Source organism: Rattus norvegicus, chromosome 11 (genome assembly GCF_036323735.1).
Source record: "Rattus norvegicus strain BN/NHsdMcwi chromosome 11, GRCr8, whole genome shotgun sequence".
NCBI classification, from domain to species: domain Eukaryota; kingdom Metazoa; phylum Chordata; class Mammalia; order Rodentia; family Muridae; genus Rattus; species Rattus norvegicus.
In genome coordinates this window covers 96921357-96944166 of record NC_086029.1, presented here as the reverse complement: position 1 = coordinate 96944166, position 22810 = coordinate 96921357, and the positions used below count along the sequence as shown (strand labels likewise).

The 22810-nt window shown below is 48.6% G+C and overlaps 1 protein-coding gene and 1 long non-coding RNA gene across 2 annotated transcripts in view; one reads left to right on the top strand and one right to left on the bottom strand.

Annotated features, from left to right (window-relative positions):
- Positions 1-1039: 1039 nt before the first annotated feature.
- On the bottom strand, positions 1040-4711 carry Slc7a4 (solute carrier family 7, member 4). The gene is made up of 5 exons (NM_001107078.2): positions 4695-4711; positions 3012-4025; positions 2023-2663; positions 1634-1742; positions 1040-1530 (listed from the first exon to the last, which is right to left on the bottom strand). The coding sequence occupies exons 2-5, from the start codon at positions 3991-3993 to the stop codon at positions 1355-1357; spliced, it is 1908 nt and encodes a 635-aa protein (NP_001100548.1). The 5' UTR covers positions 3994-4025; positions 4695-4711; the 3' UTR covers positions 1040-1354.
- LOC108352364 (uncharacterized) overlaps positions 4137-22810 on the top strand; it is a 19993-nt gene continuing 1319 nt past the window's right edge. The window contains exons 1-7 of the long non-coding RNA XR_010056334.1: positions 4137-4276; positions 5673-5762; positions 7117-7172; positions 17339-17476; positions 18559-20913; positions 20995-21077; positions 21178-22244. This is a non-coding gene — a long non-coding RNA (uncharacterized LOC108352364). The remainder of the gene's footprint in view (positions 4277-5672; positions 5763-7116; positions 7173-17338; positions 17477-18558; positions 20914-20994; positions 21078-21177; positions 22245-22810) is intronic.

Genomic DNA, 22810 nt, shown 5'->3' with positions numbered 1-22810 from the left:
GCAGCTCTCTGTGTAGTCTTTAAAGAGAGGAAGGAGAAAAGGGAGATGGCCACCTTAGGCAGAGCCCAGCCATGGGGACTCCAGGGGGAGGTACAGAGTAGACCTAGGGCTTCCTCCCTCTCTGAACTGTAGCCACGCAGACACCTAGTAGACTGGAAGTAGTGCATGCAGGCCCAAGTACCTGTGAGTCCACGCATACCCAAGTACACCACTCACACACTAATCCGAGCCCACCTCCCAGGGACACCGTTGCCCTGGAGATTACTAGGTAGCAGAGAACCCAAGGGCTTCATCTGAAAACATTTCCAGGGTGTGCGGAGACAATAAGAACTGTGGCCAAGAGCCTGGATTTGGAAACACTGGTTAAGTCGGTCTGTACAGAGTTGTTTACTGCAAGGGTGGCTGCCTGGGCCAGCAGGAATGTGCAGGGGAGAGTGTCTTGGGGGCATGTGCTTGCTCAGTGCATTTCCACGTCCCTAGGCAGACCTTGGGCACATGTTTTGAGCCCTGGGAGCCCAGGAAAATCAAAAGATTCTGATACCAATGCCTTTTTGGTTACCTATTCTGAGTCCAGATTGTGATCTATTCCCTGCTAGAGGGCATGTCAGGGATCTGGGTGGCTCTATGTCAGTAGTAGAATGCTTGTCTAACAATCTCAAGGCCCTGACTCCTAGCTCAAGTACCACACACACACCCACACCCACACATGCACACACACATGCACTTGCATGCACACACTCACATATACACACACATGTGCACATGTGCACATGCACACATGCACCCACACTCACATGCACAAATACACACATACGCACACACACACGAATGCACACGTACATCTTTGCTGAAGACATGTCAGAAATCTGTTCCTGTCTTGTCACATGCCCCTGTTCCCATCATGCATGAAACTTTCCTTCTTAGAGGGACCTCGGCGGGCCTTCTGTGTCTCTGCTGTGGACTAGGGATAATCGCTTGGTTCTCCAGGCAGGTGAGAGCTCGGTGATCTGAAGAATACCACAGTGTACATGACAGCTGGTCACAAACTAGCTGATTAGTTATTATTCTGCGTCTCAGGGGCTGAAGCCGCTTCCCTGCTCACTCTGCCCCACCTGCCCAGGTATCCAGAGTTAATCATAAACAGGAAGGCAGCGGACGAAGAGTGCGCCCCAGCTCTAGCCATGGCCTATTGATAGCTGAAGACTCAGTTCCTGTGTTTAGGCTCTGAGAACACTCCCAGCCCAGTCTGGGCAGGCTTCAGACCCAAGCTTCCTTGAGTAGGCAGCTGCCAATTCTTTCAGCCTCTGGATGTTAGGGTTGTGGGGGGCCTCCATGAGCCAGACTCCATGGCCAGCTACTCGGTACAGCCTGGTCCCTGGACTGGTGTCTGGCTATCAGGCTGCACAGCTTGCACGGTTTCCTCCAGGCTGCCGCTGGGGAATACCACGTAGTGTGCAGTAGTCAGCTCCAATGGCTCCCTCTGGTTCTCCTTGCTGTGCCAGATGCCGTAGCCAAAATACACGACGAGTCCTGCAGGTTGGGCGTGAGCTGTGAGGGGCAGGTCCCAACCCCACCTGACCTCTCTGTCCTCCCCGTTGTACTATACTCGAGTCCAAGTCCAGGCCCCACTCACCGACCAGCAGCCAGAAGATAAAACGCAGCCAGGTCAGGTAGCTGAGCTTCAGCATGAGGCAAAGGTTGAGGAGGATGCTCAGGGCTGGAGTCAGGGGCACCAAAGGGATCTGAAGGTGCAAGGGTGAGGCTAAGCTGGGCTATGGATACATATACCAGTCCAGAGCCCGACTGTGGAAATTCCACAGAGCCGCTTATCTCTGGAGAGTTGGACCCCCGTGTACCCTCACCGTGCAGGAAGCTGGAGCAAGTAAGAATGGACAAAGCTATCTCTCTAGGCCCACGAGCCTGCGTGCATTCTCTGGTAGCTTAAGAGGCTGGGTCAGAGGGAACAGGGAGGACTAAGAAGGTACAGTATCAATGAGGCATGGGGTGGGGCATGGGGCGTACCTGGAAAGTGTCTTGTTTCTTTTGCTGCTGGTGAGCCCCCAGGACCAGGAGGCTGGACAGAAAGACAGCACCACTGACGACCAGCAGCAAGACATAGCCCCACCGTGGGAGGTGCAGGGCTGAGTTCCCGAAGACTAGCACACACGCCAGGGAAATAGCTGAGGCTATCAAGATGCCCAGCGCCCAGGTCACAGCAGTTCCAGGGCTGAGTCCATCCAGGAAGCCCAGGAAGGGCTTCAGGGCTGGTCGCAGCTGCCCAGGCTCAGACATCGAAGCCTGTACAGCATCTACTAGCTGTATATGGTCCGAGAAGGAGTCGTACTTCTTAACTGTGGGGCCGGGGCTGGCTGGGCAAGGGGAACTGGGTGGGGAAGCTTTCTGGAAACGCAGCACAATGATGCTGGTGGCGACAAAGGTATAGGCCAGCAGGGTGCCGATGGATAGGAACTGGACCAGTGCCTCGAGGTCCATCAGCAGTGCCAGGAGAGCCATAAGGACCCCAAACACCAGGATTCCCACCACAGGCACCTGTGTCCGGGGGTGTACACGGGCGAACACCTGGAAGAAGAGCCCGTCGGCAGCCATGGCGTAGACAATGCGCGGCAGGGAGAAGAGGTTGCTGAGCAGGACCGTGTTCATGGCTGCAGCAGAGCACAGGGGGCCATCAGCACAGCAGATAAGCTCAGAGGGGTCCACTGCTAGGCTCTCAGACAGAATGTGGACTGAGGGTATTGGCTTCTCACCTCCCACCCAGGACTGGGGCACTTCTGTTTAGGTCCTTTTGAGAGCTTGAAGTCTGCCTGGAAAGGACCTGTCCACACTGATACTCTGTGGACAATTTGTGGGGAGAGGGTCTGTCAACAAGTCTCTAAAACTTAGTGTTTTCATGACCTCATCATACAAGTAAAACCAGGACGTGGAGAGAAGTGTTTTGGGAGGTTTGGAGCAGGGCCTTGTCCCCTCCCTCCCTGCCCAGAAGGGTCCCTTACCACAGATAGAACCAACTGCCACAATGAAGCCAGCCCAGCCGTAGCCCCGCCTGTAGAAGGCATCAGCAAGTGCCGAGTCAGGGTCCAGGCTATGCCAAGGCACCATGAGGGTCAGCACAGTGGAGACCAGAATATAGGCACCAGCTGCCAGGCCAAGCGAGATGGCAATGGCCATGGGCACGGCCCACCGTGGGTTTTTGGCCTCCTCACTGGAGGCGGCAATGACATCGAAGCCCACAAAGGCATAGAAACAGGTGGCTGTGCCAGCGAGGATGCCAGAGAAGCCGAAGGGTGCAAAGCCACCTTCTTCTGCACTCCAATTGTGAGGACGGGCCAGGATGAAACCCAGGACGATGATGAAGAGGATCACAATCAGACTGATGGCTGAGAATGTGTGGTTGAGCCAGGAGGAGACTCGGGCGCCACAGGAGACAAAGGCAGAAGCCACAAGCAAAATGCCAGCAGCCAGAAAATCTGGATAGTGGGCTAGGAAGGGCATCTGCCAGACACCCATGTGAGATTCTGTGAAGTTGCGAATGCTGTGGTTAAAGATGGCATCCAAATAGCCACTCCAGGCACGGGCCACAGCAGCACCTCCAATGAGGTATTCCAGAAGCACATTCCAGCCTATGAGAAATGCCCATATTTCCCCCATGGACACGTAGGTGAATAGGTATGCAGAGCCAGTACGGGGCACGCGGGCTCCAAACTCTGCATAGCATAGTGCTGCCAGCAGGGAGGCTACAGCGGCCACCAAAAAGGACAAGAGCACAGCAGGGCCAGCCATGTCCTTAGCCACTGTGCCTGTGAGTACATAGAGCCCAGATCCCACCATGCCACCCACACCCAGTAGGGTCAAGTCCAGTGTGGACAGGCAACGCCGCAGTGATGTCTCTGTGCTAGACTCTTCCAGTGGCTTCAGACGGTTCAGTTTCTGGCAAAAGCGTGCCAAGCGGGCAGTGCTGGGCAGTCCCCGGGCCATGGCAGACAGAGTACTGAGCCAGCCTCAGGAACCTACTGGGGACAGACAACAGGAATAACCAGCCATCCTCCATTCTTTCATAGACAGCCCACCCCAGTCCTCGCCTCCTCTCCTTAGGAGTCCCAGGACATTCGCACCATGGACCTACTTTGGAAGGCTTGAATGGGACGAGTGTCAGGGACTGTGGGCAGGAGGAATAGAAAGCATGGAGGTTCTTCCTGTCAACCTTCAGGGCAGTAGAAGTAGCAGGGAGGAGCAGACCTGCAGCGGATCTGCGAACCAGGTAGGTGGTTCTGTGGGTGAGTGGGAGGTTACTTAAGAACAGGCTTGGAACAGGCTGCACTGTGTGCGCAAGGAGAAATGGGAGGCTTCCCTGGAGCAGGGCCAGGTTGTCAGGACCCGGAACGGGAGCGGCTTCTGCAGCCGGGAACGTGGCCAAAGAGACACTCGGCCTCAGAGAAAACCGATGAGCCCCCCCCCTTCTGCCAGGTTGGAGAATCAGCTCACCTGAAGCCAGGAGGCCAGGGCTGCAAGGGCCCCGGATGTGAAAGCTGTGGTGCACCTCCCCTCGCCATATGTTCCGCAGCCGCGGTTGCTGGGGCTAGCCGCCTCCACTATGCCCCTGGGACCCTAGACACCCAAACCTTCTCTTGCATTTACATTCCCGCAGCAGCGGTCCCTCCAGACCCGCTGCGACCCACCTGCTGTCGCCGTCGCTGCCACCGTGCGCACTGCGCCTGCCCCGCTAGTTTACAACGCCTGCGTGCAGGGCCCGCCCCTCGCTGCCAAGCGCCGGATAAACCCGAGCCTCACAACTCGCATCCCTTGTGGAGTTCTGTACAGGGACTGAGCACCGAATCACACATATCAGAATAACCCTCTAAGCGAGTAAACTTCCAACGTCAAGACCAGAGTTGGCCAGGGTCCTAGGACTTACTCCACATTTCGATCCACCTCCCTAGGTGAGGAAGCTCTCCCACCTGCTGAGCCCCTTCTCTGGGTTCAGGTTGCCGGTAGAGCCAAGCCCCATGCTACTCCGCAGCAGTTACCCTCCTTGATCTCCCCCGCCCCAACGCAACTACAACTGAATAACGTCCAGCTCCCTCCCCACCACGGCGTCGGCGTCGTGTGGGGTCTGCAAATGTTCAGCACAGTAAGAGGAAGACAGGGGTCTGGCCAAGTGGCTTTGGACAATCTCTAAACCTCAGTGCGGTGGCAGAAATCACCTTGTACAATAGGCAAGAGAGGCCAGCCTTCCAGGTGTGTTCTGTGAATTAATTGGCAGAAATTACAAAGCTATTGTTTGGTAGTGCCCCATAAGAAGACAGTAGCCATCACCAGAAGACAGCTTGCAGCTCTACAACAGGAGTGCCCTATAGCCCCTCTGATGTCACTGACAGCCTCAGAGCACCTGACAGGACTTGGACATTCTTTTTTTTTTTTTTTTTTTTTTTTTTTTTTTTTTTTTGGTTCTTTTTTTCGGAGCTGGGGACCGAACCCAGGGCCTTGGGCTTCCTGACTTGGACATTCTTAAGGAACTCCAGCATCGACTCTCCAAGAGCACTCCGTGCTTCTCACCAGCGCGGGCACCATCAGGGTGCCTGGGTCAGCTCCGGTATCAAATCTCGAGTCCACTTATGCTTAGCTCTGAGGAGTCTTTCTCTTTCTGTTCTTCTCAGATTGAAAACAAAAATAGCAGCTAGGCTTGGTGACCCATGCCTGTAATCCTGGCACTTGAGAGGATCGAAAGATTGGAGACCATGTATATGGTATGTATACATGTATGTATATGTAGTTCTCATATATGTATGTGTGGCAATACATAAGTGGTGAGGTGTTGACTTGTTCACAGCGAGACAATAGCCCAGTAAAGTCAAGCCAGGCAAAACCAAGGCAGGCACGTTCCTCCCAGGACTTTATATATTTAATCTATGCATATTTAATACAGTTAGTATGCATATGTAGTAAAAAAGCATACAACTATGATTATATATGATGGTGATAGAGTGATATAAATAGACTACTAAAAATCTGTATGTTCATACACACCAATGTTTGAGTTTATGGGTGATTACTTGAATCTTAGGATGCAGTCTTCATGACTCGCTCAGATGAGGACAAAGTGGTGGGCAACATTCCAGATGTATAGGGACACTTGGAACACTGTGGTTTTAATCAACTTCCTGGGCCTCCTGATGGCCAGCATCATCGGAAGGTGCTCCTTCTGTTTAGGGCATCCCCCATCTCCTCACACTCACTTCCTGGACTTAAGCAAGTCAGCGCTCCTCATCATGAGACACTTCTACAAAAGCCTAGAGAAAAGCGAGCAGACCAAGAGACCTGGGCGGTTCTGTAATACCAGTCTCACCCCCTCCCCCCACCATAAGCACCAGCATGCAGTTGGCCTTTGGTGCTAAGGTTAGGTGGTGCAGCAATGCGTTCTACATCCCAGTTACACGGCTGAGCGAGGGCTGGACCTCAGCGAGCAAAACCATGACATGGAGCAGCTTTCTAAAGATGCCATGAAGAGGAAGCAGCAGGGAAGACAGAGGAAGAGGCATTTCCCAGTGATTCTGAAAGGCCTGGGGCACCTGACACTAAACCAGACAAAGACAGCTCGAGAGAAACAGAGCTCCCAGCCAATGATATTCCATATTTGGGTCGATTCGGGAACTCCTCAGCAAAATGCTAGCAAAGCAGGACCAGAGAGACCTGCTGCAGAGCATGATGGGAAGAGAGAACTGACTACAGTAAGTTGTCCTCTGACCTCTACAACATGTGTACTGTGGCATGTGCACACACACACACACACACACACACACACACACACACACACACACACACACTAAGAAGTCATTTTCAAGATTTTATTTTTATTTATTTATTTTAATCATGTGTGTATGTGCGGGCAAGAGGCATGGGCAAGAGAATACAGCACCCACACCTGCCACAAGAGGGCGTCTGATCCGCTGGAGCTGGAATTACAGGCATCTGATGTGGGTGGTGGGAACTGAATGTGGGCCCTGTATAAGAGCAGCATGAACTCTTAACTACTGAACAGCCGTCTCTCCAGACCCTAGTTTATTTATTTTTATTTTATGTACATTGGTATTTTGTCTGCAGGTATGTCTGTATTGGATTTCCAGAAGCAGGACTTACAGACACTTGTGAGTTGCCATGTGAGTGAGTACTGGGAATCAAATGCAGGTTTTCTGGGAGAGCAGCTACTGAGCAGTCTCTAACCACTGAGTGGTCTCTAACCTCTGAGCAGTCTCTAATAACTGAGCAGTCTCTAACCACTGAGTGGTCTCTAACCACTGAGCGGCCTCTAACCACTGAGCAGTCTCTAACAACTGAGCAGTCTCTAACAACTGAGCAGTCTCTAACCACTGAGCAGTATCTCTAGCCCTAAATTTTTTTAAAGAAACACACACACACACATACACACACACGATTTATCCCAAGAATGCAAAGTTGATTCGACATATAAAAAGCACTCTATGTAATATACCATACTAATAAAATATATAATCAAACCCGCAAAATCTCTCAATTGACATGGGAAAAATATTCAACAAGTCCAGTATTGGTTTGAATGAGAATCCGCCCCCCCCCCCACTCAGATACTTGAATGCTTCATCATTATTTAAGACGGATTAAAAGGTTTAGGAGGTATGGCCTTGTTGAAGGTATGTCCCTGAGCAAGGGCTTGGGGGTTTCAACCGCTCAGGCTGTCTCTGCCCGTGGATCAGAATGCAGCTCTCGGCTATGTTCCTGCACCATGCACGCCACCATGTTTCCTCTGAAACTGTAGCCGGCCACCAAGCAAGTGTTTTCTTTGTAACACAAGAGCTTCCTTGGTCATGCTGCTTTTTCACAGCAACAACAGTGACTAAGACTAAGTCTTTAACCATATGTAAAAAAAATCTACAGCTACTGTACTAGATGTCAAAAGACTGACTGTCTCCGCCCGATATTAGTAATAGCATACGGATGTTGATTAACAACACTTGTCTGAAGGATATGGGGGGCTCCAGCCAAGATAAGGAGGCAAAAAACCTCTATAAAGACCCAAGGAATCTATAATTTCGGAGAAAGCTGTAGAGCCGGGTGTGGTGGCCACACCTTTAGTCCAGCACTCTGGAGGCAGAGACAAGCAGACCTCTGAGTCTGAGGCTAGTCTGGTCTACAGAGCAAGTTCCAGGACAGGCAGAACTCCACATAAAGAAACCCTGACTCAAAAACAAAATCAAAAACAGAAAAGCGTTAAAACTTAAAAGTTCAGCAAAGATTAATACACAACAATCAATTTTATTTCTGTACATTAATAATGGACTAGCATGGAATTGGAATTAGGGAAACAATTCTGTTCATATAATGTAAAATAAGATGCTGAGAATATATTTTAGTTAATGTTTTTATTGTGTGTATACATGCACATGCCATGGCAGGCATATGGAGGCTAGAGAACTTTGGAAAGTCAGCTCTTGCTGTCACCATGTGGAGGCCGAGTACACGTGGTTGTGGTTGTACACAATTGCAATCCAGCACTCCGGACTTCAAGGTCATCCTACACAATGAGTTCAAGGCCAGCCTGGTTACATAAGATCCTTTCTCAGCTAACCAGAAAGAAAGGAAGAAAGAAAGAAAGAAACAAAATATCTTGCACATCAGTACACATTTTTAAAGATTTAAAACACCTCCTAAAATGGAAATATATACAATGTTTATAGCCTGGAACTTTACTTTTCCTTTTTAGTGAGGCAGGATGGAACCCAGGATCTCCTGCATGGTTCTGCAGCTGCAGCTGCACCAGCAGCTGAGCTGCAAGGCTTTGCATTGCTGAGGTGCAACACCCCAGACTGCTATGCATACTCCGTGCAGTTCTTGTAAAGCCCAAACTGTCCATTTTACACAATTGTCAGGCAGTAGGGGTTGGGGATTTAGCTCAGTGGTAGAGCGCTTGCCTAGCAAGCGCAAGGCCCTGGGTTCGGTCCTCAGCTACGGAAAAGAACAAAACAAAACAAAACAAAACCTAAGCGTAGACACAATTGTCAGGCAGATGCCAAAGTTAATATAACATGACAAGGGACACAGAATAGACAAAACCCTCTTGGGAAATAACAGAATTGGAGAATTCACAATTCCTCGTTTCCGTGAGTCAGATAATGCAGCTCAGTGGAAGAGTGCTTGCCAAACACAAGCAAGGCCTTGGGTTTGATCCCAGAACAAAAACCAGAAAACAATTTCTAATTTCCTTCCTTCCTTCCTTCCTTCCTTCCTTCCTTCCTTCCTTCCTTCCTTCCTCCCTCCCTTCCTCCCTCCCTCCCTCTTTTAGTATGTGTATGGGGAAAGGGGTTGTAGACAGAATCTCACTCTGTAGTCCAGGCTGACATGAAACGTAGTCAGGCTGGCCTCGAAGCCATGGCGATCTGCCTGCCTCAGATTGTGAGTTGCCATTTAGGCACTGGGAACTGAACCTAGAACCTCGGCAAAAGCAGCAAGTTCTCTTAACCTCAGAGCCATCTCTGCACCTGCAGTTCCTGTCATTTACTTATGTATTTATAGACAGGCTCTCACAGTTTAGCCCTGGTTAGCCTGGAACTTGTTCTATAGAACAGGTCAGCCTCAAACTCAGGTGATCTGCCTGCATTCTGAGTGCTGGAATTAAAGGTAGGCACCACCACACCTGGCCTAACTTCCCAATTTTCATTTTTTTTTTTACATGTCCATAGGCTTATTCAGAATACCCCAAGCTGTAAGCAGTCCAAATACTAAGAACAAGAGAACACATTTGTACAGTACACTACTTATTAAAAACTACTACTAGTTTTCATTTTATTTTTAGAAAGATTTATATATGTTATGTTTGTGTGTATATACGTATGTGCACACATGCATGTCTGCAGAGGACAGCAGAGGGCATTGAATCTTCTGGAACTGGGGTTACAGATGGCCATGAGTCACCACATGGGTGCTGGGAACCAAATCTCAGTCCTCTGAAAACACTTACGTGTTCTTAACCACTGATCCAGCTCTCTAGCCCCTACGTTCCTGATTTTTAAACTGACTTCAAACTAACAATAATTAGGGTGAGTATTAACATGTGGGTAGGCATAGACTTTAACTGACTGGAATTAAGAATCTAGAAATCAGGTGGACCCGGTAGTATACGTGTGACTTTAATCTTAGCACTAGGGAGGCAGAGGCAGGGGGATCTCTGAGTTTGAGGCCAGCCTGGTCTACAGGGTGAGTTCCAGGAGAGCCAGAGCTGCATAGAGAAACCCTGTCTCAAAAAAAAAAAAATCAGAATTCAATCCTTAGATTTAGGATCATTTGGTTTTTAAAAACAGATTTTAATAATGAAAGAATTTTTAAGTTCATAGCAATATTGAACAGAAACTACAGTGAGTTCCCAAAATGCCCTGCTCCCAAGTATATAGCTTTTTTTTTTTTTTTTTTTTTTTTTACTGCTGATATCAGGCACCAAAAAGACACACTTCTTACAACAAACCAATTACCCCCATGGACACTGTCGTCCCCAGTCCACTGTTTATATTAGGGTCCCCGCAATGCTGCGCATCCCAGCAGTTCCAGCAGATGTGTTTGCATGCATAACTACAGCATCACATAGAATACTTTCTGTCTAAAAACCTGCCTGGTTCGTCTAGTCGTCTCCTGCTTCTCCCTAAAGTCCCTGGGAAGCACTCAACTTTCATTATCTTCATAACTTGTCTCTTTTTTCTTTTTCCCCTTCCCTTCCCTTCCCTTCCCTTCCCTTCCCTTCCCTTCCCTCCCTCCCTCTGTCCACCTGCCTCTGCCTCCTAAGTACTGTGATTAAAGGCATGTGCCACCACTGTCTGGCAACACAAACATTTTTTAAAGAAAAATAATTATACAATAGGAAGTCTTTTTAGATTAGTTTTCCTGGCTTAATAATAACACATTTATGATGCTTCTGTGTCCCTGTGATTTGAGAGTTCATCTATTTGGTCACTTGCTGAAAGGTTGCCTTCTTTGGTGGCTTCCAAAGTTTTAGAAGTTATGAGTAATAATTATTATTTTTTTTTTTTTGGAGCTAAGGACCGAACCCAGGGCCTTGCGTTTGCTAGGCAAGCGCTCTACCACTGAGCTAAATCCCCAACTTGAGTAATGCTTTTATAAATATTTCTGAAAGGGGTTTTGCCATTGCTTTATTAAATAGAAGCTTTTGTGCCACTCACCATGGAGAAAGAAAGTATAAAGACTTAGCATGTGGCCTATGCCTTAGCTGCCAGCACTTGGGGGGCAGAGTAGGCAAAACTCTGTGAGTTTGAGGCTGGCCCGGTCTACATAGTGAGTTCTAGAACAAGCAGGGTTACATAGTGAGACCCTGTCTCAAAAAAGAAGAGAGAAAGGGGGGGAGGGAGAAAGAGGGAAGAAGGGAGGAAGGAAGGAAAGAAAAGGAAAGGAAGGGAAGGGAAGGGGAGGGAAGGGAAGGGAAAGGAAAGGAAAGGAAAGGAAGTTCTGATGGGGAAAAAGCCAGCACACGAGAGGCCCTGTGTTCTAGTCCCCCCCCCCCCCCCCCCCCGGCCTACAGAGAACAACTTCAACAATTAAGGCTGTCTTCATGCTTCCTTTACAACTGAAGATGGACTTGAACTCCTGATTCTCCTGCCTCTACCTCCTAAGTGAAACAATGTAAGTTAAAAACCATTAAAAGAAGGGGCTGGAGACATGGCCCAGTGGCTGAAAGCTCTCGCTGCTCCTGCGAAGAACCATGTTTGGTTTCTAGCGCCTGTCAGGAAGCACACAACTGCCTATAATTCTATAATTCCAGAACCAGGGGATCCAACACCTGCTTCTGTCCTCCGAGGACACACACACACACACACACACACACACACACACACACACTACATTTTAAGAAATTTAAGATGATTGTGATGATTTGCATATGCTTGGCCCAGGGAGTGGCGCTATCAGAAGGTGTGGCCTTGTTGGAGGAAGTGTGTCACTGTGGGGTGGGCTTGGAGACCCTCCTCCTAGCTGCCTGAGGATGCTCAGTCTGTTCCTGGTTTCCTTCAGATGAAGATGTAGAACTCAGCTCCTGGGGCTGGGGATTTAGCTCAGTGGTAGAGCGCTTGCCTAGGAAGCGCAAGGCCCTGGGTTTGGTCCCCAGCTCTGAAAAAAAGAACCAAAAAAAAAAAAAAAAACCTCAGCTCCTCCTGCACCAGGCCTGCCTGGATGTTGCCATGCTCCCCACCTTGATGATAATGGACCAAACCTCTAAACCTGTAAGCCAGCTCTAATTAAATGTCCTTTATAAAATTTGCATTGCTCATGGTGTCTGTTCACAGCAGTAAAGCCCTAACTAAGACAATGATCAAAGAGAGATGTTCGGTAGAATGCTTGCCTAGTGTGGAGGAGGCCTTGGGTTCAATCCTCACCACAGCATAAATTGGGCATGTCAGTGCATGTCTATGGTCACAGCACATGGGAGTTAAGGGCAAGAAGATCAGAACTTCGAAGTTATCCTGACTACGTAGTGAGCAAAGGGAATGTCAGGGGAGCCTGAAATACACGAGATTATCTCAAAAACAAAGCCCACTGCAGGTGAGATGGCTCACTGGGGACAAGCACTGCCCCACAGCCTTGACAGTCTGAATTTGATACCGAGATCCCACAGTGGAGAGAGGAGCAGTCACCACATAATTCAGTTGCTTCTCCACAACTTCCTATTCTTTATCAAACAGAGTAAGTAAGCTGTTCTTTGCTGCCTTCGTTTGCCTGAAAGGGTTCCTACAGCACGCAGATTGGTATCTTATGCCTTTTTCCTAATAATCTGTCTTACGTTGATTTAAGTCTCAGGCCAGGCTCTGACTCTCAGAGGGTGAAAGGAGGACTTCCTCATTCCTTCATTTTCTGGTGAGGATGATGGAACCCCCATTTTCTCTGGGGATGAGATCCTAAGAGAATGAGCCAGAGCTGGAAGAAGGCCAAAGTCAAGCCTGATGGAGTCTGTCTTATTTGATCCAGAGATGAGTAAAATGGCCCCTTGTAACAATCAGCCCTTTAAAGTTTTGGTTTTGTGAGTGTCGTTCTGAGTATTTATGGCTCACAATCTACAGGCTGCAGCCTGTACCCAGTGTTTTTCTTACCTCTATTTTGTGTGGTTTACCAGAAGAGAAAAGGATAAGATTCTCCTGGCTCGTTTCAGATCTTGAAGCCTTGACTTTGTGGCCGGTTTTGAAGTTCTGTTATTCATTGGCTGGTCCAAGGCAAGAACCCACTGGAATCTGACACAAAGTGTCTCTTTGTTCCAAGATGCCAATTCTTTGAGGACCTTTTCGTAATTATCTCGGTCTTTCGTGCCTTATTAAGAAAGTTCTTGCTTACTTCCTTTTTTCTTTTTTTCTTTTTTTTCGGAGCTGGGGACCGAACCCAGGGCCTTGTGCTTGCTAGGCAAGCGCTCTACCTCTGAGCCAAATCCCCAACCCCGCTTGCTTACTTCCATAGGATATCTGTTTCCTGTTTTTGGTGTTTTGTCTTTTGGTTTTCTTCCAAACAGGATCTCCTGTATCTTAGGCTGGTCTTGAACTATCTGAGCAAGGCCTTGAACTCTTGACCCTATTGCCTTGACCTACATAGCAAGTTCTAAGCAGCCAGAAACTATATAGTGAGACCCTATTTCATAACAAACAAAGGGGGGTTGGGGATTTAGCTCAGTGGTAGAGCGCTTGCCTAGCAAGCTCAAGGCCCTGGCTTCGGTTCTCAGCTCTGAAAACAAACAAACAAACAAACAAACAAACAAAGGGACTTACATATATCTTATCTCCATGACCGGTGATGCAGTAACAGGAGTGTTATGACAAAAGTCCTCCTCCAGCATCCCACAGGCTCATCTGCTCTCTGCCCAAATACCAACTACAGAGACAAGGGATGTCGCAGAGAGAGAGGTGACTTAATCACTGCTTGTTGGAAAGAGGAAAAGACAAAAGGGTTCTCGTTGATGGGGGACAGGAGGAGCCAATGTGAGCTTCTTTACATGCTATGTTGTGAGAGCACATGTGGACTCCATAGTACAGTTATCTGCACAGCGTAGGCAGTCAGGAACACCACACTATCAACGGTATGTGTATCCTGAGTTACCCTTTATCCTGGATGCAGGAACGTTAGACTCAGAGTCCTTCCCAAACTTGGTACACTCAAAACCCTCTGCTAAACAGCCTCCTGCTCCTCTCTGTCTAGCTGCATTATCCACAAACATTGAGATGATTAAATCTGGCTGCGCAAGATGGTACACACCTTTAATTCCAGCACTCAGGACGCAGAGGCAAGCAGATTGAGTTCAAAGCCTGCCTGCTCTACCTAGCAAGTTCCAAGCCAGACAGGGCTATAGAGTAAGATGTTGTCTCAAAACAAAACAAAACAAAAAACAAAACCAACCAAACAAACAAAACAGAGAGGGCTGGAGAGATGGCTCAGTGGTTAAGAGCTCTGACTTCCAGAGGTCCTGAGTTCAAATCCCAGCAACCACATGGTGGCTCACAACCATCTGTAATGGGATCTGATGCCCTCTTCTGGTGTGTCTGAAGACAGCTACAGTGTGCTCACATACATAAAATAAATAAATAATTCTTTTTTTAAAAGAGAGAAGCAATGAGGTAAAAGAGCTATAGGTATACTCTTGGGGCTATTTTATTGGGTTCTTATATCTACTACCCTTCCAATCCTTATTACACCCTAATCCCTTCCAACCCCCAACACTAGGTAGAAGTAAAAGAAGGTTTATCTATCTTGTTGATTTTCTCAAAGAACCATCTTTTGGTTCTGTTGATTCTTTGTATAGTCCTTTTTGATTCTACTTGGTTGATTTCAGCTCTGAGTTTGATTATTTCCTGCCTTCTACTCCTCCTGGGTGTATTTGCTTCTTTTTGTTCTAGATCTTTTAGGTGTGCTGTCAAACTGCTGATATATGCTCTCTCCTCTTTCTTTCTGCAGGCACTCAGAGCTGTGAGTTTTCCTCTTAGCACAGCTTTCATTCTGTCCTATAAGTTTGGGTATGTTGTACCTTCATTTTCGTTAAATTCTAAGAAGTCTTTAATTTCTTTCTTTATTTCTTCCTTGACCAGGTTATCATTGAGTAGAGCATTGTTCAACTTCCATGTATATGTGGACGTTCTTCCGTTATTGTTATTGAAGACCAGCTTTAGCCTGTGGTGGTCTGATAGGACGCATGGGATTATTTCTATCTTTCTGTATCTGTTGAGGCCTGTTTTGTGACCAATTATATGGTCACTTTTGGAGAAAGTACCATGAGGTGGTGAGAAGAAGGTATATCCTTTTGTTTTAGGATAGAATGTTCTATAAATATCTGTTAAATCCATTTGGTTCATAACTTCTCTTAGTCTATGTCTCTGTTTAATTTCTGTTTCCATGATCTGTCCATTGATGAGAGTGAGGTGTTGAAATCTCCTACTATTATTGTGTGAGGTGCAATGTGTGCTTTGAGCTTTAGTAAGGTTTCTTTTATGTATGTAGATGCCCTTGTATTTGGAGCATAGATATTTAGGATTGAGAGTTCATCTTGGTGGATTTTTCCTTTGATGAATATGAAGTATCCTTCCTTATCTTTTTTGATGACTTTTAGTTGAAAATCGATTTTATTCTATATTAGAATGGCTATTCCAGCTTGCTTCTTCAGACCATTTGATTAGAAAGTGGTTTTCCAGCCTTCTACTCTGAGGTAGTATCTGTCTTTGTCTCTGAGGTATGTTTCCTGTAGGCAGCAAAATGTTGGGTCCTCATTACGTATCCAGTTTGTTAATCTGTGTCTTTTTATTGGGGAATTGAGTCCATAGATGTAGACCTATTTAAGCTATTTCCTGTTGATTATGATTGTCTGTTTCCTGGGGCAGGTCCATTCTTTTTGTCAGAATATCCAGCAATACAGAAAAAAACGGAAAAACAGCAAATGCAGTGCAGCAGGGGGAGCAGCAGCAGCAGGGGGAGCAGCAGCAGGGGGAGCAGCAGCAGCAGGGGGAGCAGCAGCAGGGGGAGCAGCAGCAGCAGAGGGAGCAGCAGCGGGGGTGGGGGTGGGAGCAGCAGCAGGGGGAGCAGCAGCGGGGGTGGGGGTGGGAGCAGCAGCAGGGGGAGCAGCAGGGGGAGCAGCAGCAGGGGGAGCAGCAGCAGCAGGGGGAGCAGCAGCAGCAGGGGGAGCAGCAGCAGGGGGAGCAGCAGCAGGGGGAGCAGCAGCAGGGGGAGCAGCAGCAGCAGGGGGAGCAGCAGCAGCAGGGGGAGCAGCAGCAGCAGGGGGAGCAGCAGCAGGGGGAGCAGCAGCAGCAGGGGGAGCAGCAGCAGGGGGAGCAGCAGCAGGGGGAGCAGCAGCGGGGATGGGGGTGGGGTGGGAGCAGCAGCTGTCACAGGCCCTCTAGGGCACTTTCTCTCCAGAATTCCAAACATAAACTGTCTGCGGCTGGTAAAAGTCACACTCCTCCTAGAGCACAAGACAAATCATAGTTAGTGGCTGTGGACAATCTGAAGCAGCCCCATGTCTCACACCTGGGCATAAAACAAAAACATATTCCCATAACATAGCTAAGTTTTTGAAGAAACCAAAATTCTCACTCCAGGGGAAAGTGAAATCTAAGAGACAAGCCTACCCTTTGGACCACCTTCATTAACATTCCCTGTGTAATCTGATAGCTGCAGAGTGCTCATAAGAAACATTAAATCCCAGTCTTCTGCGTCAAACTTGGTAAAATGGTAATTAAGACTTTTGTTTCTGAAGAGTAGTTCAGGTCTTTTCCTCTTCCCCTCCTTGATACAAATACTTGAATCGACCTACTTTTGTTTACATTAACCCCCACCCCCAATGAACTTGTTGGCCTGGAGTGACACCTCCCCCTTTCCTTTCCTTTGGGCTGATTTTTAAAAACTAACCAATCACTTAGGACCTTTAGGCAGGCAGCCCCCAGTTGATGAGATCACCAGGTGCTTGGTTAGAATGAAAACCAAGTATCTTCCCGGGTGCCTGCTGTTCTGCATCTATGAGCAGTGGTCTTGATCTAGAGCGAAGTTTATCCATGTCCATATGGTCAGGGATAGCAGCACAGACTGAGGACAGGTTGCATCCTCAAGTGTTCTTCTTAGTAAGTAAGCAGATGACAAAATGTCCTCAGGCTGCTTCTGATGGATCACTTGGGAGCTGACCTGTGACACACCCACCTATTCCCTCCCCTTCTCCCCCCCGACCCCCGCCACCCAGAATGTTATAGTTTTACAGCATGAAAACCATAAACGTGTACCAGTTACAGCCGCAATTTTTTTTATCCATCAGAATCATTTGTTCTTTTGTGGTTAGGAACAATCATTATGTTTTGAGGAAGACAAGAAGAATAAGGAGGAAATTGACCAACCATCTGGAGAGCTTGCCTAGAGCCTGGGAACTTGAATTTAATTTTACCTTATGATCAAAATGGAGTCCAAAAACAAAATGGCGGTACTTAGACTAAGTCTCATTTGTTTGATCCTGACACCTGTGTAGGTGGACCTGATTCCTCAGTCTTCTCAAGTCTATATGCTCTAGCCTTTCCCCAGAACAAGGCCATGTACAATTAGGGCAAAGTGCATGTAGCTGGCTGAGAGGAGGGTCTAGGCACTCAGTGAGGGTGTGTGTGTGTGGGGGGGGTTGGGGTGTGTGTGTGATGTGTTTGTGTGTGGGGGTATGTGTGTGTGTGTGTGTGTGTGTGTGTGTGTGTGTATGTGTGTGGGTGTGTGGGTTGGGGTGTGGGTGTGGGGGTGTGTGGTCTAGGGTTGTGGGTGTGTAGGTTAGGGGGTGTGGGTTTGGGGGTGGGGCTGTGGGGGTGGAGAGATGAGGGGATGGGGTGGAATGTAGGGGTGAGGATATGGTGATGGGTGTGTGAGTGGGGGTGGGGCTGTGGGGGTTGGGGTATAGGTTGGGGTGTGTGGGTTTGGGAGTGGAGCTGTGGGGGGTATGGGTCAGGTGGGGGAATGGGGGTGGGATGTAGGGGTAGGGGTGTAGAGGTGGGGATATGGGGGTGTGGGGGTGATGGGGTGGGGTAGAAATATGGGGATGGGGTGTAGGAGCAGGAGTGTGGATGCAGGGGTGGGGGAATGGGGTGGGATGTAGGGGTGAGGATATGGGGATGGAGGTGTGGGGGTGTGGGGATGTGGTAGGAGTGTAGGGGTGCAGGGGTGGGGGTGGGGTGTCGGAGGACGCTCCCCAGCCACCAGTTGGAGAAAGAGAGCTCCATTTTGACCCAGATATTGGTGGAAGCTAACAGGTTCTTCCCAGATGGCAGAGCCCGCCCCAGGGATAGGCCACTGTCTCTGCACTCCTTTCAGTTGGAGTCCAGAGAACACCACTTTGATAGGGGCTTTGGTGGAGAGTGGTGGGGTGTTCCTGATTGGCAGAGTCCATTTTTGGATTAGGTTGCCATTTCTTTCCTGGCTCCTGTAGGCTTTTTTTTTTTTTCTATTTTGTAATTTTGTATTTTGTACTTTTGTATTTCTGTGCTTGTGTTTGTTTTATTCATTCTTTTTTATTCTTTTCTTGTGAAGTACTATAGGGCGGACCACCAGCTCCATCACACTGGACCTAGTGCAGTCACACTTCAAGAACTTTAGACGCCTGACTGAGAATTTGGGTTTAACCCTACTGTCTACTTGGTTAAAGGTATTGTGTATGGAAATCCTGGGCACCGTGACCAAGTTCCATACATCACTGTCTGGCAACACTGGTGGTGAGTCCCCCCCCCCCCCAATCTGGCTAAGACCCTCATACCCCCTACCCCAGTGATCTTACAGGTTAAGAAGCCGTAGCCATCAAAGAATCATAAGCCAGAAATCCTACCTGTCTCAGCTCCAGTAGAAGACTTCTTTCCACATCCTTATTACTCTGTCCTGGTATAGATCCCTCCCTTGCAAATGGATCCCGGCCCTGGGGAAGCAGGAGAGAACACAGCTAGCCCTCCTCACGCGGGAGCCCACACAGCAAGATCCATACAATTGTGCTGCCCTTGTGGGTGGCTAGCCCTACCCTACCCCGTCCTCATGGGCGAGTAGATGGTACAGGACACACATCCCCTTTTCTGAACTATACAACTGGAAGATGCAGAATCCCGCATTTTCAAAGAAACCTTCCGTCCTCATAGACACATTAGACTCTGTAATGGCTACTCATGAACCCAGTGAGGATGACTGCCAACAGCTCTTGCAGGTGCTCTTCATGACTGCGAAATAAGAACAGGCAACAGAGACAGCCCAGAAACTTCTTCTGTGTGCAAAGGCTAGCCCACCACTGTACAAGCCAACACTCATGCAGCTTTTCCCATGGTCCGTCCTCACTAGGATCCCACCAACCCTTTGGGTGAGGAGAGGCAAAAGTCTATTGCCAGATTCTTATGAGGGGTCTCTGTGAGGCCCCTGGGAGGCAAACCAATTTGTCTAAGATAGGACAAGCTATGCAAGGTTAGGAGGAGACTCCAGGGCTATTTCTCAAGAGGTTGCTGGAAGTCTGCCACACCTATATGCCTCTGAACACAGAGGCAAGGGAAAACCAATCTGCTGTGAACCGGGTATTCACAGGTCAACCAGGTAGTGTAAGACATCCACAGAAAACTCCTGTGGCTGGAAGGATTTGAAGGTAGGTGCATGGCTGAGCTCCTAGCTCTAGCCAAAAAAGTCTTTAACAACAGGAAGGCGCTGGAGGACAGGCAGACAAGGGAATCTGTGAAGGTATTGCTAGCAGATATTGGAAGAGAGGGATCTGATGCCCAAGAGTTGAAGAATATAGCATATGGAGAAGGAGTGAGGAAGCAGACCCTTCCCAGAAAAGATGGACGATCTCATCTGGAGGGGAGGCCCCGTCTCCGGAAGGATAGGTATGCATACTATAGACAAACAGGCCACTGGAAGAAAGAATGCTCAAGAGACGTAAAAGGCAGAATCAAAGGTGTTGGAGATAAAAGAACTGCGTGACTGAGGGTGTTGGGGTTCACATCCCTTCCATGAGCCCTGGGAACCCTAAAGGCAGAGGGAAAGCCAATAGATTTCCTGGTAGATACTGGGGCATAACATTCAATCCTGAAACAATCCCATAAAAAATCATGGGTCCAAGGGGCTACTGGGACTGATCAATATTCATGGCCTACCCAAACAAAAGTAGATCTAGGAACAGGATGTGTAACTTGCTCTTTTATGGTGACCCCAGGCTGCCCATATCTGCTCTTAGGCAGAGACCTCCTAATCAAAGAGGGGCACAGATCCATTTCAGTCCTGAGAGAGTACAGGTACTAAACAAAAATGGCCCCATACATGTACTGACTGTGACATTAGAAGACTATAAACTGTATACGCACTTCACCTAGACATTAATACCTAGAGAGGTTATGGGAAGTAATCCCAGGGCTATGGGCTGAGAAGAATCCCTCAGGGCTGCCTAGACATCTTGTCTTGGTGCACTAAAGGTCAATGCCAACCCAGCCAGAGTCTGCCAATATTTCATGCCTAGGGAGGCAATATTGGGAATAGAGCCACACATAATTCGACTCTGGGAGCAGGGGATACTGGTCCCTTGCCAGTTGGCCTGGAACACACCCCTCTGGCCAGTAAGAAAACCCCACTCCAATGACTACCAGCCCATAGGAGACTTAAGGGAAGTCAACAAAGGCATAGAGGATATTCATCCCACCATCCCTGATCCTTACACCCTACTGAGCAGTCTGCTTCCTAAACAAGATGTCTGTACTGTATTGGACCTTAAGAGTGCCTTCTTCAGTGTGCCACAGCCTCGGCTAGTCAGCCTTGTTCGGTTTTGAATGGAGTGATTCAACGGGCATCTAATGTGGACGGGGCTGCCACAAGGATTCAAGGACTCCCCTACCATCCTTGATGAAGCATTCCATGAAGACCTGGGTGAGTACAGGCAAGCCCACCCCCCCCCAGTAACTCTCTTGCCGTGCATTAAAGACTTGCTCTTCGCTCCCCTACATGAAGATACTTGGCAACTGATGCCTTGCTCAGAGAGCTGGACCAGATGGGATATTGAGTGTCTGCAAAGAAGGCTCTGCCCAAAGGAGGTAACGTACCACCTCGGGTACATACTTGGGGGGAGGGTGGGGGTAACATCTACTATCCCAGGCTAGCAAAGAAATAATTCTCAACATTTCTATTCCCAAGACCTGGCATCAAATTCGTGAGTTCCTGGGTTCAGCAGGATTCACAGAGATTGCAAAGCCACTAGGGGGCAGGGCAGCACCTTAAAGTGGACTTCTGAGATGAACAAAGCTTTTCAAAGGCTCAAGGAAGCACTGCTGGGCACTTGCCCTGCCAGACACCTATACGCCGTATGTAGATGAGAGCAAAGGTGTAGTCAAAGGGGTACAGACTCAGACCCTGGGTCCTTGGAAGAGGCCAGTGGCCTATCTGTCTAAGAAATTGGACTCTGTTGCATGAGGGTGGCCAGCTTGCCTAGTATTGTGGCAGCTGCCGTGTTGCTGGCCAAGGATGCAGATAAGATCACCATGAGACAAGAACTGACTCTAACCACCTCTCATGCCATCCAGGGAGTATTCAACGCCCGCCCTCCCGCCCCAGACCTCTGGATATCTAACGTCTGGCTGGTACATTATCAGTCCCTGCTCCTGAACCTGCCCTGCGTTAAGTACCACCTTGCCTCCACCTTAATCCTGGCTACTCTGCTCCCGATCCTGGACCTGGACGTTATTCATGGCTGCTCAACAGTGCTGAGCCACATCCAGAACCCGAGACTAGACAGAGACAGACAGACATCCCCAGGGTGTATGCAGGAGTGATCTTCATCACGGATGGGAGCAGCTTTCATGCAAGGTGGAACCAGCATAGCAGTGGCGGCTCCCAATGCTATAATATTCAGTCCTTCCACCCGGGACTTAAGTTCAAAAAGCTGAATTAATTGCCCTGACTCGGGCCCTAAAACTGACAAAGGGCAAAATTGCTAACATCTACACGGACAGGACAGCCAACATGCCTTTGCTACAGCTCGTGTTTTCAGACTCATATATAAGGAAAGAAGACTGCTCGCAGCAGAGGGAAAGACTACCAAAAGTAAAGACAAGATTTTGTTTCTGTTATAGGCACAATGGCTGCCCCTCAATGCAGCCATCGTCCACTGCCCAGGACATCAAAAGGGCATGGATGAGAGGAAAGAGGAAACAGACTGATGCTGGCTGATAAGACTGCAAAAGAGGCTGCGCTAGACTCCTCAGGTAAAGCCATGATAGCTTTAGTCCCACCAGAGCTTCCCCCAACCCCACATTATAGCCCAGAGGACAAAAAGGATCAAATAAAATGTTAAGGACTCTATCTAAAAGAGGGATAGCTCCACGCCCCATGCTGTCATGGAATCCTCCACTCATTCGCTAATCAGCTTATACATCAGATTCACCAGAATACCCACCGGGGCCACAGGAAACTCAAAGTACTTCTAAGGACAGCCAAATATAAAATCTTTCACCTAGGATCCTTAGCAGGTGAGGTCATTTCCCACTGCCCAGCTTGCAAGGCAGTAAATCCCCTAAATACAAGACAAGGAAACCCAGGAACTAGGCTTCAAGGGCAAAAGCCAGGTGCAAACTGGGAAACAGGCTACACTGAAATCAAGTCAGGTCTGTATGGCTATAAATACCTCCTAATTCTTATTTTTTTTCTTTTTTTCGGAGCTGGGGACCGAACCCAGGGCCTTGCGCTTGCTAGGCAAGCGCTCTACCACTGAGCTAAATCCCCAACCCCAATACCTCCTAATTCTTGCAGATACCTTTTCAGACCCAGTAGA

Bases quoted from the DNA above. Each gene is read 5' to 3' on its own strand.
- Slc7a4 (NM_001107078.2), bottom strand. From the start codon at position 3,993: ATGGCCCGGGGACTGCCCAGCACTGCCCGCTTGGCACGCTTTTGCCAG. The intron at 1,743-2,022 runs GTACGCCCCATG...TTGCACCTTCAG, and splicing joins AGAAACAAGACACTTTCCAG to ATCCCTTTGGTGCCCCTGAC. The intron at 1,531-1,633 runs GTGAGTGGGGCC...CCCAACCTGCAG, and splicing joins TATCTTCTGGCTGCTGGTCG to GACTCGTCGTGTATTTTGGC.